Here is a 15036-nt window from a genome sequence, read left to right as displayed (position 1 = left end):
CCAAGCCCTTCAGAGACCTTGATTTCTTTAAGCCTTTTGACTAATAGGTTTTCAAATGTCAGTGAAGGTAAATAGGTCAAAAAGTTACAACTTTGCTATATGGGTGACAAACAGGTGGAGATGACCCCATGACATGGTGATGTCATTAGTGTGTACACTTGTTCTATATTATCAATGGACCAGTGTTTCTTTACCAAGTATGGATATTTGCAAGTCATTAAGCAGACCTCAGTTGACAGGCAGGGACTTAAAATACCACTCAGTTTTTACAGTGAATTTTGAACAGTGGGGAGAATATCAAGTTTTTATTTTTTGAATTTTCTATTAAAGTCACCAAATTCCTCCATGTACACCAGTATCTAAAACCAGAATTGAATCCATTAGTTTAATCTACAGTGGATCTTTTCTGTACTATATTAATCCTGAAGAATCTTCTTTGTCATACAGAGAAAACTTACAGTGCTTTAAATGTGAATCTTCTTTTTACGGCCTCATTCAGCTTGAGGTATTGAGTTGCTAAAAGATGGCTGCATTGCTGAAAAATTGACTTCAGACAGCATCTGTTGTAATCTAGCATGCGAGTATTATTTTATAATAATTATAGTAGTTAAAGCTGTTGACAGCCAAATTTTCAACAGGGTCCGCTGATTTTTAGATGCTTTCATTTTAATGCTGGTCTTGTGAAACTCTGAGCCTGATATTCAGATATGTGAAGCACCCACACTTTTTTGTGTTGCAGTGGCATAATGGCTGCTTTATAACAGATGATTTTGACTAGCACAGTTGGATTGTGGCTGACTTTGAACTTTACTGCAGATGCACCAAAAACTCTTTCTGGGCATGTATGACTTCTTCATTCTGCTGACCACAACTCTTCTGCGAAAAATACCAATGTGAAGGGATCTGTGAGGAGAGCCATTTCAAGTATAGATATTATAGCACCATTGGGAGGGCAAGGAAGAGGGAATCTGTCTTTCCCAATTAAAAAAAATTGAAAACAAAACCAAAAGCTCCATCAGCCTAGGAGCCATGGTTCTAAACAGTTACTGGACAGACTAGGCCATATACAAATATGCCTTTTCCTAGTTCCTAGGGGATTTCTCTCAATTCTTTTTGGAGATAGCTGTCAGTATAAGCCTCGTGGTTTTAGCTCTTGCCCATTCATTCTTTCATCTAGGCTAATCTATCTATTGTACACATGAAAATGGACCTATAATAGCCTTTCCTTGATTGAGTGAAGGGATGGAGTGTAAACTTTTCTTTTAATTTTTGTAATTGCCATGAAAGTTCATTCATTTACAATAAAATAGTTCCAGGCTGCTGTGTCAAAGTGAGTTTAGAATGCAAAATTTAAAAAATGAGTTTACAAGTAAGTAACTCTTTCTCTCCATTTAATCACAGATAATCGATATACTATTAACATCTTGTCTGAAGAACTGTCATATGTTATAAAGGACCTCGTACCTTTCACAGACTACAAAATCAGTGTGTCTGCTTTCACTGTTGTTGGAGAAGGACCACCATCAGTTCTTACAGTCAGGACACGTGAACAAGGTGAAACGTTATAACTCTCATATTTTCAAAGTTGACATACATTGACTTCTTTCACTGAATATTTTAATTTTTAAAAAATCATTTATTTACTTACTGTTATAGTTTTCTGTTTTCATTTAAGTTCCAAGCTCAGTACAAAATATATCTTACAAGAATATTAGCTCCTCATCTGTTTTGCTGTATTGGGATCCTCCAGCAAATCCCAACGGGAAAATCATTCACTATACTGTTTATGCAATGGAACTGGATACAAAAAGAGCATTCCACACAACAACTTCAAACAACAGCTTACTTATGACAGGTACAGTGTCAGTTGATTTAAAAAAGTATAAAAATTGCAAATACATTATACAAAATTATTTTTTCCAGCTTTATATAATGTAGTCATTTGCAAGGTAGGTGGACCAAATCTCTGCTATCCCCCCACACACAACACAACTGCATGTAAAGGGAAGGTTGGGACACTACTGACAGACTTGTCTACTGTGGAGGGGTATGTAGGGAGTGTGAGATGGGAGGAGAGGACTAGGTAATGCAAGCAGTAATTTGTGAAATGTGCCAAGTAGTAATTTTTGAAATGGATTTCTCCTTGGAATTTCTTCCTCAGCCTCTTCTTTCCACATAAGAAAATATTCCTAAATTGACAATTCTTTTTCAGACTTGAATTTTTTTTATGGTATTTGTCTGACATTAATAATTTTCTTCTTTTAAAGTGATAATTTTGATAGTAATTGAAGAAAATGCATTCCTTGTGGTGTTTCAGATTAATGCATATAGAATGAAAGCACATATTAGGATGTACATATGCACTTCCTTTGTTTTGACAAATTCTTAAAGCTATTTACAGGGTTGAAGCTGGATGACATTTGAAAATCTGTTGATTTGACTGAATGCTTATTCGACTCTCCACAAATAAATAGTATTATACATATTCTGTCTTTTAGATGACAAATGTGTATCAAAAACTCTCAGAACAGTAACCATTTTTACAGTTTTATAAGTAGCTATGAGGAAAAAAATATGTTTAAGAAGTCAACAGTCCAGGTTTTTTTACTTCATCTTTTAGGTTTAAAAAAGTACACAAATTATAAAATGAGAGTTGCAGCCTCTACCACAATTGGAGAAAGTGCTTTGTCTGAAGAGAATGATGTTTTCGTGAGAACCCCTGAAGATGGTAAATACATTGTTTGCAATGGTGATTTGATTTCTGTATTGAAGTTTGCACTTCTTCAGAAGACTGGGCACATACATAAGGAGGGGAAGAAAGTGTACAAATAAAATCAGTGTTTGTTGAAATTATTAGTCTTCTATCAGTCTGTGACTTCATTCAGCCCGTTTTTAGGTAAGTGCTAGAAATAATGATGAAAGCTGCAACATGATCAGCAATCAACTAATTTCAACTCTGATAGACAAATGAGAAGAAAGCTGCAGAGCTGAGGTTCCTTCACTGAAAACAGTGTGTCCCTAAACCCCATCTAAACCATAATCAATTATCTTTGGGTCTCCATCTGGAAATGGCAGCTTTCAACAATTCAGAGGCCATATTGCTGTCTATAAGCAGAGCTTCTGATAAAGTGAGGGATTTATATACTGAATGATATTATATGCAGTTGTTTTTGTACAGGTTTGGGCCTTTATTCATTTTAAGACTGATCAATAGTTTTAATGTAGGGTATAATACTACTTTATGAAGATTTCTGGATCTTCCTTGCTTGCTTACAAGGCAGTCTCCACCCATGAAGGCTCAGGGGCAGTAGCTGGAGTTGCCACTGGCCTCTGCAGAGAGAACACAGGAATTTGATTTACAGAGCAGAGTCATGAGTATTAAACCTTAATCTTTTCTCATTTGTATCAGGTTTATATTTTCGCTGGTTTCAGCAAAGTCATTTCCAGTTTTTACCAAAGTAATAAAGAAGGTAATTGTCCTGTTGTCTTTTATCTCTCTCGTTGCCAAATATGCTACAATACAGGAAAAAATAATTAATTGAGAATAAAATAGCATAGGATTACAGGATTAAAAATTGTGGGGATTTATGAATCTTAGATGATTTGAATAACCAACCAAAATACCAAATTAAACAGCAAAACTTGTAAAAGGTGTTTTGTAAAATGCTTGTAAATTTTTTTAAAGGTTGTGTGCTTTTATGCTTAGTGTTTTGTGGAGGAAAGGCATATCCCAAGAACAGAAAATTACCTATATAAATATCTTTTTCTCTGAAACTTTGCGATTCCTTGTCTTTGAGCATTACAGAAATTGTTCAGAGTGGAGTTTCAGGCCAACAGTTCATCCATTGGTAAGAGATGTGTGCAAGCCTTGAGGAAACTATTGAGAAAACCACCAATAATTCCTGCCTTTTTATAAGTCTGTGTGTAATTACTCTTGTCATCATCTTCTTGTTCTTTGGCTTTCCTGAGGTATTTCAGGTTGAGATTCATGTCTCCTAACTTTAGCCAACCTAGGAGTGACAACTTGTTTGACTCTTGAAAAAAGAGATATCTCCAAATAAAAGGTTCACTACATCTGTCTTAGATAACTTGTGTTAGGATGGAAGATACTAGGCTGTTGCATTTAAATATTTTACCATGCCAGGTAAATTGCAAAATGCATTTCAGTTGAAGATTAAGCATCTTCACATGGGAAATATCCGTGTGGACAGTCTTGTCATCCAGAGAGACCTTTAGGACCAAAAAAAAAAAAAAGAAGATGATGATAAATTCTGAAATATTTGGATATACGTATTTGTATACAAACTGAATCTCATAATCCTGGGTTCTTAGTACATTTTTTTGAAATTTTATAGACAGGCTGTTTAAGGGGTAAAGTGATGAAGCCTTCAGAGTAATCAAGGTTGACATTCAGAGATGATTTTATTCATAACTGCAGCCCACTCACTCCTTCAACACTGCTGTGCATTACTAGCTGACTGGAGTCATGTGAACTCGTACGTTGCAAGCAGATTTAGCCAACACCCTGAAACTGGGCTTGTTTTGTGCATGACTTTCACAACAGTGCATGCGAGATTTACATTGGGGTCTTCATAGTCATCAGTTAGCAGCTGTATCAGTAAACTAAAGGGAATTTATTTACAGTGCATACAGTGCCTTGGTTCAGTGGTTGGTTGAGTGAAGTAAGATGGGTCGTTATTTAAGAAGAAAGCAGTAAGATGGTATTCATCTAAATTTAAAGAACCTGAATTTGAGGAGGACAGTGAGAGGATTTGAAGGATCAATCTGCATGAGAGCAGTAGACAGAAGATTTTTTTTTTTTCTTAATAAATGCATTTTTGGATACATTTGTAAGTGGATGAGAAAAGAAATTCCAAAAAACCTAAAGTGTCTGGGATGCAAAACGATGCATGGTTTTATGAGTGAAAAAGAAGACATACTGAAATTATGTCTTGATAAAAAGTGATAGGGCTATATTTATGATAAAAAGTGGTAAGGCTTTGAGAAGGAGAGTCAGTGAGTGAGTGAGTGTAGCCCTTTTGGTACAGTTAGGTAATCTAAATGTTAGATTCAATAGGTTTATGAGATCAGTCTTATATTCAATTAACTGAAAGTCTCAGAATTTTTTTTTTTCTCTTTGATTTCTATATTGCAGAACCAGACTCCCCACCCCAACATGTGGAGTTAATAAATGTAACTGCAACAGAAATAAATCTTAGATGGTTACCACCTGAGCAGCCTAATGGTCTCATAACCCACTATGAAGTTCTGTACCATGATTCCAATGATTTATTTATTAAAAATGCCTCATCTACAAGTATATCACTAAATGAAATGAAGCCATATACTCTCTACAACATCTCTGTAAGGGCATTCACCAGACTTGGCCATGGGAATCAGTCATCTTTTCCACTTCTGGTGAGAACTTCTGAAACTGGTGAGTGCATAGGTTTTTTTAAAAAAATGTAAATTTTCCACAATCAACTGCTTTATGGTGACCTTTGTCCAGGAGATCAGTTTAATTAATTTTAAAAGTATGTGTTTCCTTTGCAAAGCAATAAGCTTGAACCCTGTTTTGTCTTTTATATTCAAAGCAGAAGTAAGAGAACAGTAAGGAAGATTAAGAAGTAAAGAAAACAGTAGGAAGTTTTATGCCTGATGGACTTCATATATTTTACTATTTGTCCTTGGGGATTCCTTGTGTCTTGCAGAAAAATAATTTTTTGTAGAAAGGGAGGGCTTTCAGAAAGTGAGTGCAATTTGAAATTCAAGTCATGAACTGAAATTTTATAAGAATTCACTCCTAATGGTTTTAGAAAACCAGAATTCGCAGATAGGTGCTATTTTGTAGCAGGCAAAGTTGTTTATGTTACTAGAAATTTTTTGGAGAAGGTACAGATAAAACAAAATAGCAGAGGATTAGAGTAGATGAAGTTTTTCCAAGAAACAAAAGTAAATTTAGAATTGAAGATTGGGAAGGATGAGCATTAAAGAGGTGTAACAGGGCATAGGAAGAGACTTGAAATAAATAAGTAGCTGTGAGGTAGGAAAAGGTAGGGAAAGAACTATAAAATGTCGACAGAAAGTCATTAAATTTTCAGTGAAGCTAAACAGGAGAGATATTGGAGGAAAAACAGGATAATGGTTTACATAGAGGAATAGATGTTTGGGTTAAGCTGTAGATTCAGGAATGAAAGGTGGCTGGGGAGACAGACATGAAGGTTAGTTTCCTTTAGGACTCAGCTATATCCAGGTAGCACTGGTGTGATGATCATCCTTTTTGGGGGGCCTTTTGCCATGTTCACCAATTTGCTACCTCAGACAACTGCCTACTTTGTCTATACCTAGAGCTAGCCCTGGAACTAAACATGCTCTGTTTATGACATTTTTCTCAGTAAGGAAAGACATGCACATACTGATGTGTCTCAGAAGTGGCAGGGAGATAACTCTGGTTCCTCGATTGTTAAGACACAGCGGAATCACTATGAGCTCCTTCTCATTGTTTCTGAAATTAACTTTTATCTTTGCTGTGTGAAGTAGTTGTGGTCTAGGCCTGCCTACCACGTCAAGCTCTTAAGGAACGGGGACACAAACACCTAGTTTTCAGATTGCATGAAACAATAGTCACAATGGAAGCACTGGTGCTACTTTTGAGGATTTTTTTTGGTCAGATACCGAAGGTATGTAGGCACCTGCCCAACTGATACAATGTCCTTAGATAAAACCTTTTTTATTGCTCTCTTTAACTTAGACATTGATCTTTTGTCCAAGTTGTATTTTAAGACAGTTAGTTCTTTCTCAGTGCCTAACTCCCCTGATGCTCAGAACACAAATTTGAATTCCAGATGCCTGTGATAGAGATGAGAAGCTGCTAAAAATGTCTTCTGAGATGAGAAGAATAAAACCAAGGGAGGATCTGGAGAATAAAGCATTTTGAGTGAAACACAACCTATTAATGGGCTGGTGTGTTTGAAGACCTCTTGGGAGTTCTCTGTTATCTTTCTACCATGAAATTAGGCAGAATTGTGGGCTGATTTTACTGTCTCTCATGGCATTTATCCCCTTTCTGGATATTGCTTAAGCATAAATTATTTAGCCTTTTGAATGCAGAGTTTCATCAAAATCTCCTAACAATAGCTAACTTGGACGATTGCAGTGATAGTTATAGGGTGTTAGAAGGAAAGTTTAGTGTCATGCTCCAGATCTTTTTTTGTCTGGCATGTTAAGATGATTTCCATAATTTATTTTTTTTTTTAAATGACCCGTACCTTGTTGTTACACTATGTGTCTGTCATGTGGTTTTGATCTTCCAATTCAGCCTCTTTTAAAATTTATTTCATAAAAAAATAGGATAACAATCCAAATGTTTACAATGTGTTTCATTTAAACCAGTTTAAGAAAATGCTTAACAAATCAATGAAACTGACTGAAATCTTCTGTGAGTCTAATTTTGTCTTCCAGTTCCTGATTCTGCACCAGAAAACATAACCTATAGGAACATCTCATCCATGGAAATTGAATTATCATTTTTCCCACCATCCATTCCCAATGGAATCATACAGGCCTACACAATATATCTCAAGAGGGCTAATGGAACCCAGCAAAGAGTCATAAACACTACCCTTCTGACGCTACATATTACAGGCCAGTAATAAATGATCTGGAACTTACGACAACTGTAAATTGTTCTGAGACAGGATCAACAAACTGATGCAGATCAATTAGTTCATTGGTTGGACATAATCCTTCTCCTTATATAAAGTTATGTGCTACCTGTACTGAGAAGTAGCCTGTTGTGTCCTGCCGTAATGTGCTGGTATGGGCCACAAACGGCATAGAGTCTAACATATTGTATTTTACATGTTTAAAGTACAAGGAACTTCAATAGATTTCTTTGCATATCTGTCATTGTAACAAAGTAAACACTTGAGTCACCTACATATCTTTCTGATCTTATTCTTGATAAAAATAAATACTTTCCTTTGCATTCATCCTTGCATCTTTTTCTATATTCTGTCATTATTACTGAGGCATGATATGGCAGTTGATGCTGGGAGCTCAATACCTTAACCAGTAAATTATCAGAGTACAGCCAAGGACACTGTAAAGCGTTCTAGGAATATGAAGTATAAACTAATAATTACGGCTCTGCTCCTTCTTTTTTTTCATGCAGAATACTTTGTGTTCAGGTTTTCCTAATGCTTATTTCAGTCTCTAAAGACACAGATCTGTGTAAATGATGGGCCTATTCAGCACTTCAAAACTACTTATTGTCCATTAAAAAAAAGTAATTTGGCCCACTGAATGGTTGGCTTATTGAATTATTCTTCTTTATTTAGATTTAAAGAAATATACAGAATATACTGTAGAAGTGTCTGCTAGTACCACAATGGGGGAGGGCCTTCGTAGTTCACCTCTGCATATACTGACTGATGAAGATGGTAAGTCAGAACAGAAGTTGAATTGTATCATTGTCTGCCTGTAGTCTTAAATTAATCTTACACTTCCAGTCAGATATAAGTTTTATATACTTTTTTTTTGCAATTGTATCTGTGTATTGATATCTATATCTATCTACATGCAAACATACTCATCCACCTATCTATATATCTATCTGTTATTTAATGTATTTACCAGTACAAGCTATGTGAAATGGCATGCTTGCTGTGCATGGACATTTGGTCTTGCTATTATCTTATGAATTTGAAGAATCTTGATTTACTAATATTATTTTAATCTAATACACCACATGGTAGAATTAAATATTGTGTTTGGTTCTGCAGACATGTGAGAGCTGGAAAAAGGGAAAACCACCAAAAGGCAGCATGAATCGTTCAGGGACTTTCTGGTTCTTTCGTATGGAGATTTTTTGATTCTTCAAAATAGATGCATGTACAAATACACATATATAGATGTAGAATTATTAATATGAAAATGCTCAAAGTCCATTATCTTTAGTACTGGACTTCCAAATTGAGCAGGGCAGTGTTCTGCACTGCAGACTGAGAGTAGAACACAGTCATTGCATCCCTTGCTGGTTACTGCAGAGGAACTGCAATACGGTATTTGTACTTTCAGTACCCAATTTAGTTGTGGGAAGTTATCATTAGTCCCTTCTATAGGTTCTGGAGGGGGAATCCTGAAAAAAATTCAAAGCAGAATCTTAACCTACGCGCTGTGACTCACGTTTTGGAGGAGTCTGTGTCTGTCCCTCTCCATTGCTTAGGGAGGAAGTCTCTGGGAACCTAGACTAAACAGACGACACAAACATCCCATAAGCCATTCCCAAATTAAGTCTCTTTTCATGACTTAGGGATCACTGACTTGCCTAAGATCCAGCTTTTGGTGATAATGGATCTCTGCAAATCACCAAGATGTTGACAGGCTTACATTCACACTGTCAGTAATAAACCTTTGCTCAAGAGTAATGTTGCTGGAGCACACTGTGAACAGCTAATTTTGATAAATCCATCTTTTGCAGAGAGTATTTTTATTCAGAGGAATGTAGATTCTGTTCTTCAGCAGAAAATATCCTCTGAATAAGAACTTTAGAATGAACCAGGCATGCCAAAAAGACATGACATTCACAATATGACAGATCTTTTATTATATAGCCACTGAGGATAATATAACAAGTAAAACACTAAATACAGCTGTCGCCATTTTTCGCTAGTAAATACAGACAGTCATTGAATTCAGTAAACCTTTGTTCATGAAAAATATTTTTTTTAAAAATGTACAGAGTTCTAAAACCCTTATGCCAGCTTTTGAGATAGTGAAAGAAGGAACAACAACTGAAAAACAACAATATTTATAATACACCACATGTTCTTTATTCACAGGAACAGAGTGTTCCAAGGTTCAGACCAAATGTTTCATAGATTTGCTAATAGCTATGCTCATATTCTCAATTTTCATGCATGACTACATCTATGACCTGAATTTTTAGTGCATGATGCTCTTTGGTTTAATTTGAGAAAAACAGAAGTAATTCTAATATAACTTTATACTGATACATATATCCATGAATCAAGATGAAGAAAAAGATTTACTTCTCAATAACATGCTAATATAAAGCAGTATCACTTATGCATACATGGGTATATTTTTCCTCAGCAATATTTACATGAACTTCAGAATGAAATCAAATATGGTCTAACATTTACATTTACTTACATTGTTTCCCTACACAGTCGTGATATGGTGTCATGTAGAGTTCATCTTAAAATTAATTTTAAGGGTCTCAGTCAATGCCTATCTTTATATTTGCCCTTGTGACATGTTAAATGTATGAATGTGGTCCTTGTTTGATGGAGTAAATAGATTTCACCACTCCCTACTATCCCACATTTTTATCATCTCTCAATGCCATGCTTATCCATTTTCCCACCTTTTGGTGCTTTGTATAATTCTTTAGAGTATGTTCTTTTCCTCAGGGGAACTATTTTGCTATATTTTACATGTGGTCATACCTATAAAGCTCCTGCTTTTATTAGAAGGGGAAAAAAAAATTACAGCAATGTACTTGGACAGTAGGTGAATTGCTGTGACCTACCCGTTGCTCTGTTTTCTCATGAAGTACTTTTTCCATTGAATCACAGAAACAGATGTTCTAACACCACCATGCAAAATCTTCTTTTATCATCTGTCAGAAAAAGGAAAAGAAGCTGCGTGTTAACTTTAGTTGATGGATACTGTACGAGTGTAGTACAAAGTTCACTTTCCATCACAAATAATTAAAAACCTATTTAAGGATGCTGCATATCCCATCGATCTTAGCTGTTTAACAAGATGTTGTGTCCTATTCTCTCATTTTACAGCTCCAACTTCTCCTCCAGAATCCCTCTCTGTAAAACAGTTGTCGGGTGTCACTGTGAAGTTGTCATGGAAACCTCCGCTGGAGCCAAATGGAATTATCCTCTATTACACAGTTTACGTCTGGTAAGATTTTCTGGAAGTAGTTCTGAGGATAAATATTAATCTGTAACCTATCAGGAATGTTAGGTTTTTCTTACACAATGTGTTGATTACACATTTTTGGAGAACAAATATTCATCCAGCATTTAAAATACTAGCCTTTTGTATATACAAATTCAGATATAATGTATCTGAGTCAGTTGAAATGTAGCTGAAAATTGGGGTATTAACTATTTCGTAAGCATTTTCAACATTTTTTTAAAGGTTATGTTACAGTGAATGAACTCAAATTTAAATTAGACCATGGTGACTATTTTCATTATATTCTGATTAGGCCTGTTGTAAGGCAGAGCACAAGCCTATGCTAAATTGTCAAGGAGATTTGAAGTAGTCTTAAAATAGAGAAAGATTGCTTCCTTTTGTAGAAAGTGTGCAAGAGCAATGTTAAGAGTCTTTGTATGTGCTATTAGTTATGTCTACTATTATATTTTATATTTATTCATAGCAAACAAGTATTTTTAGCAGATATTTTTCATTTACTGTGGTTTGGATTTTTTTCTATCTGTCCTTTCTTTTTCCCTATTTTTTTTTTTCTGTCATCCCTCCTGGGATCTTTTTTCACCTTTAAAAAGGAGTTTTGTCACTTACAAACTTGCAACTTCTGTCCTATTCTCTGCATAACATAGTTTGGTCTAATGATGTGGCATCTCTTCAAAGATCTATGTATAACTTCTACTGGGACTGAAAAGATTTTGTTATTCATCACTTTTAATATATTGCATTTATGCTGTACCATTTTATTGCCACTACTAAGGTGCAGGAAGCAAGTGCTAATGTGCATGTTATGAGATGTCAACCAGATATGCCAATCAGCAGTTGTTATAAACACACTTCTATTGAGCTTACATTTATTATTCTAACATTACTTGACAGTTTTGGGGTAGGGTTTGGCCTCGGTTCCTACTGATTTTTTTTTTAAATTATAGCTTCTAGTTAAGTTGGTGATAATGTGAACAGGAGTGAGGTCTTCTATCCAGAAAAGTTAAATTTGGCTTGTCTTGTTACTTCTACTGTATTGGCAAGGTCTGGTGCTCTTTAACCACAAAAAACATTAAATTAAAGACTTTCCTCTAGCTAGGAAAGAGTTACTTCATGATAAGGATTATGGTTTTGATGCAGGCTATGTTCAAAGACTTGAGGTCCTACAATTTTTCATCCTTATATTGCCTTAAAGTTTACTGCTTTTGTTATTATGACAAATGAGTTAGTAAGAATTCTTTTTAAAAAACTGTTAATTGGTCTATCTTTCTAAATATTTGAATTAAGCATCCACATAACTTTTTGCAGTAATCCTTGTCCTTTTCAATAAGGCCAAATGCCGGGTGCTGCACTTGGGCCACAACAACCCCCAGCAGCGCTACAGGCTTGGGGAGGAGTGGCTGGAGAGCTGCCAGTCAGAGAGGGACCTGGGGGTGTTGATTGACAGCCGGCTGAACGTGAGCCAGCAGTGTGCCCAGGTGGCCAAGAAGGCCAATGGTATCCTGGCCTGTATCAGAAATAGCGTGGCCAGCAGGGACAGGGAAGTGATCTTACCCCTGTACTCGGCACTGGTGAGGCCGCACCTCGATTCCTGTGTTCAGTTTTGGGCCCCTCACTACAAAAAGGACTCAACTACAAAAAGTTGAATTACTCGAGCGTGTCCAGAGAAGGGCAACGAAGCTGGTGAAGGGTCTGGAGCACATGTCGTACGAGGAGCGGCTGAGGGAACTGGGGTTGTTTAGTCTGGAGAAGAGGAGGCTGAGGGGAGACCTCATTGCCCTCTACAACTCCCTGAAAGGAGGTTGCAGAGAGCTGGGGATGAGTCTCTTTAACCAAGTAACAAGCGATAGCACAAGAGGGAATGGCCTCAAGTTGCACCAGGGAAGGTTTAGACTGGATATTAGGAAGCATTTTACAGAACGGGTTGTTAGGTGTTGGAATGGGCTGCCAGGGTAGGTGGTGGAGTCCCCATCCCTGGAGGTGTTTGAGAGTTGGGTTGACATAGCGCTTAGGGATATGGTGTAGTTGGGAACTGTCAATGTTAGTTTAATGGTTGGACTAGATGATCTTCAAGGTCTTTTCCAACCTAGATGATTCTGTGATTCTGTGATTTTTGCTTCCATATTCTCCATGCTCTGTCTTATCTGTCCTTACTGTGCCATATCTAAAATTAGAGAGGCATTAGGTATCATCTTGAGGCAAGGACATTGGAGAAAAACTTCCATTGCCTTCAAAGGGGCCACAACTTCACTCCTTCCTTGGAGATTGTGGTTTGGTGGGGGTTTTTTTGTTTTGTTTTGGTTTGTTTGGTTTTTTTTGGAGGGGGGGAAGGCAGGGAGAGAAGGAGGGCAATTTTAAGTATTTGAAAGAATTGTCTATACAATTCCATAAAATGCATTGCAGGATGAGATTTGACAAGGCAAACTGCCATGCCGTAGTTGCTGCTTTTGAGAGGCATTCAATATATTTTGGGGGAGATTGTTAATCCCAGAGTTTCTCAATAAAGCAGAAAGATGAAGATTAATACAGATGTTAAATAAATGTTCCTTCTCTTAAATGTATTGTAACAGTTGTAGAGAATTTGGTAACCTTTCTTTAATGGATTGGGAACAAGAATCCACAACTACTAGAATAGAAAGTATAATATCTGTAATGTTTTCATTGTTGCTATCTTTTATGGAATTTGTCACAGGACAAGGTGTTAGCAGGTAGCAAAGGAACTTTCTGCATGCCTTGAGTCTACAAACTCATACTTCTTGAGTCTGCAATTCTGCACTATTAAAGGCATATTAACAAAATTGCTGAACTTGTATATAGCTGTTTTATTTTGGCATTATCCTGTTCAGCAAATTTTTGTGAGATAATTACTGACTAGATCTACTTTGGGGTACAGATTTTTAAGAAAATATAGTACCTGTCTTTGTCAAGTGAAAGTACATGATTTCTTAGAACCTCTTTTGTCTGGGTTTCTGAAAGACCTCATTTAAAACAATTTTACTGTTCTTCATTAAAATTCCTTGGCTTAGCTTGTTCTGGTAGGTACTTTTCTTTCTCATTGTCTGTGAAGACTGCATGCACTTTGATCAGTGTTTTCTTATTATTTTGATTGCAATCTTAGTTTTTTCTAAACAGAAAAACAACTTTTCTTGAAACACCCCAAGCTTTTGTTCTTCTTCCTAACTATGCCTGATTGTGGAAACATTTTTTGGCAAGTAAGGTGTTATAAGAATGTAGTTACTGAGAGTAGAAGTGTTTTCAGCACTAAGCTGTGGATTTTGGTCTTACTTAAATTATAACCAGCTACATTTTTCCATACTAAGAATATATAGGGCAAAGATCCAAGAAAAGATGTCTTTTCTTTGTATAGAATTTTTGATAACTGCAGCTGCAACCTTTTGTATCTCTTTACTGACTATTCAAAATATCAGAAGTTTGGGAAATATGTAAATGTTCTTAACTTTCTCTGTTACCAAGAGCATTTCCCATGTCAAGAGACATTCCACTCAAAATCTGAAAGGGATAGGGAGAATTTAGTTTTTTCATTCTCATATATTTTCTCATTCCACTTGTTTGTTAGTGTAACTTTATTAGTTATTAGTGATTGGTGATCTTTGCTAATGGGACATTAATTCATCTATCAAAGGATGAAAATCAGCCCATCTAATAATTTTGAATCAGCCTTTCCCTTTTTTTTTTTTTTTAGAATTATAACTCCTTCTCTTGTTTGTGAAGAGCTCCACAGTGACTCCTGGAACAAGATATTCAGTTTTACTTGTCAAATTATCATCCCTGTATGAAATCCCATTAAAGACACAGGGCACCCACTCACATAGAAATCTTTGCAGGAATGGAACATTAGCTAGCTTTTTTCCTGCTGTTTTTTTCTTAAAAGATTAACTTAATTGAATGAGGAAAAGCAGAGTTTTTGAATTCAAGTTAGTTATTTCTGTATCTTGTTTTACTTTCTGATAAACATTTCATACCTATGCTAATACCAGCATTTTATTAATGTTACATCTTACAGTCTTTCTAGGCGCGTTTTGACCTGACTAGAGTTCCATTCTGATCCCCTGCTACATT

General features: G+C 36.0%; 1 protein-coding gene across 4 annotated transcripts in view; it reads left to right on the top strand.

Annotated features, from left to right (window-relative positions):
• The window catches only part of PTPRQ (protein tyrosine phosphatase receptor type Q), a 147117-nt gene that overhangs the window by 51290 nt on the left and 80791 nt on the right, over positions 1-15036 (top strand). For all 4 annotated transcript variants that reach the window (XM_074827145.1, XM_074827146.1, XM_074827144.1 and 1 more), the window contains exons 28-34: positions 1402-1554; positions 1676-1855; positions 2621-2728; positions 5156-5437; positions 7462-7644; positions 8340-8441; positions 10821-10941. In XM_074827145.1, coding sequence (XP_074683246.1) covers positions 1402-1554; positions 1676-1855; positions 2621-2728; positions 5156-5437; positions 7462-7644; positions 8340-8441; positions 10821-10941 — 1129 coding nt within the window. The remainder of the gene's footprint in view (positions 1-1401; positions 1555-1675; positions 1856-2620; positions 2729-5155; positions 5438-7461; positions 7645-8339; positions 8442-10820; positions 10942-15036) is intronic.

Source organism: Strix aluco, chromosome 5 (assembly GCF_031877795.1).
Source record: "Strix aluco isolate bStrAlu1 chromosome 5, bStrAlu1.hap1, whole genome shotgun sequence".
Taxonomy (NCBI): Eukaryota; Metazoa; Chordata; class Aves; order Strigiformes; family Strigidae; genus Strix; species Strix aluco.
The sequence above is the reverse complement of the archived record's forward strand: the minus strand, read 5'-3'. Positions and strand labels throughout refer to the sequence as shown.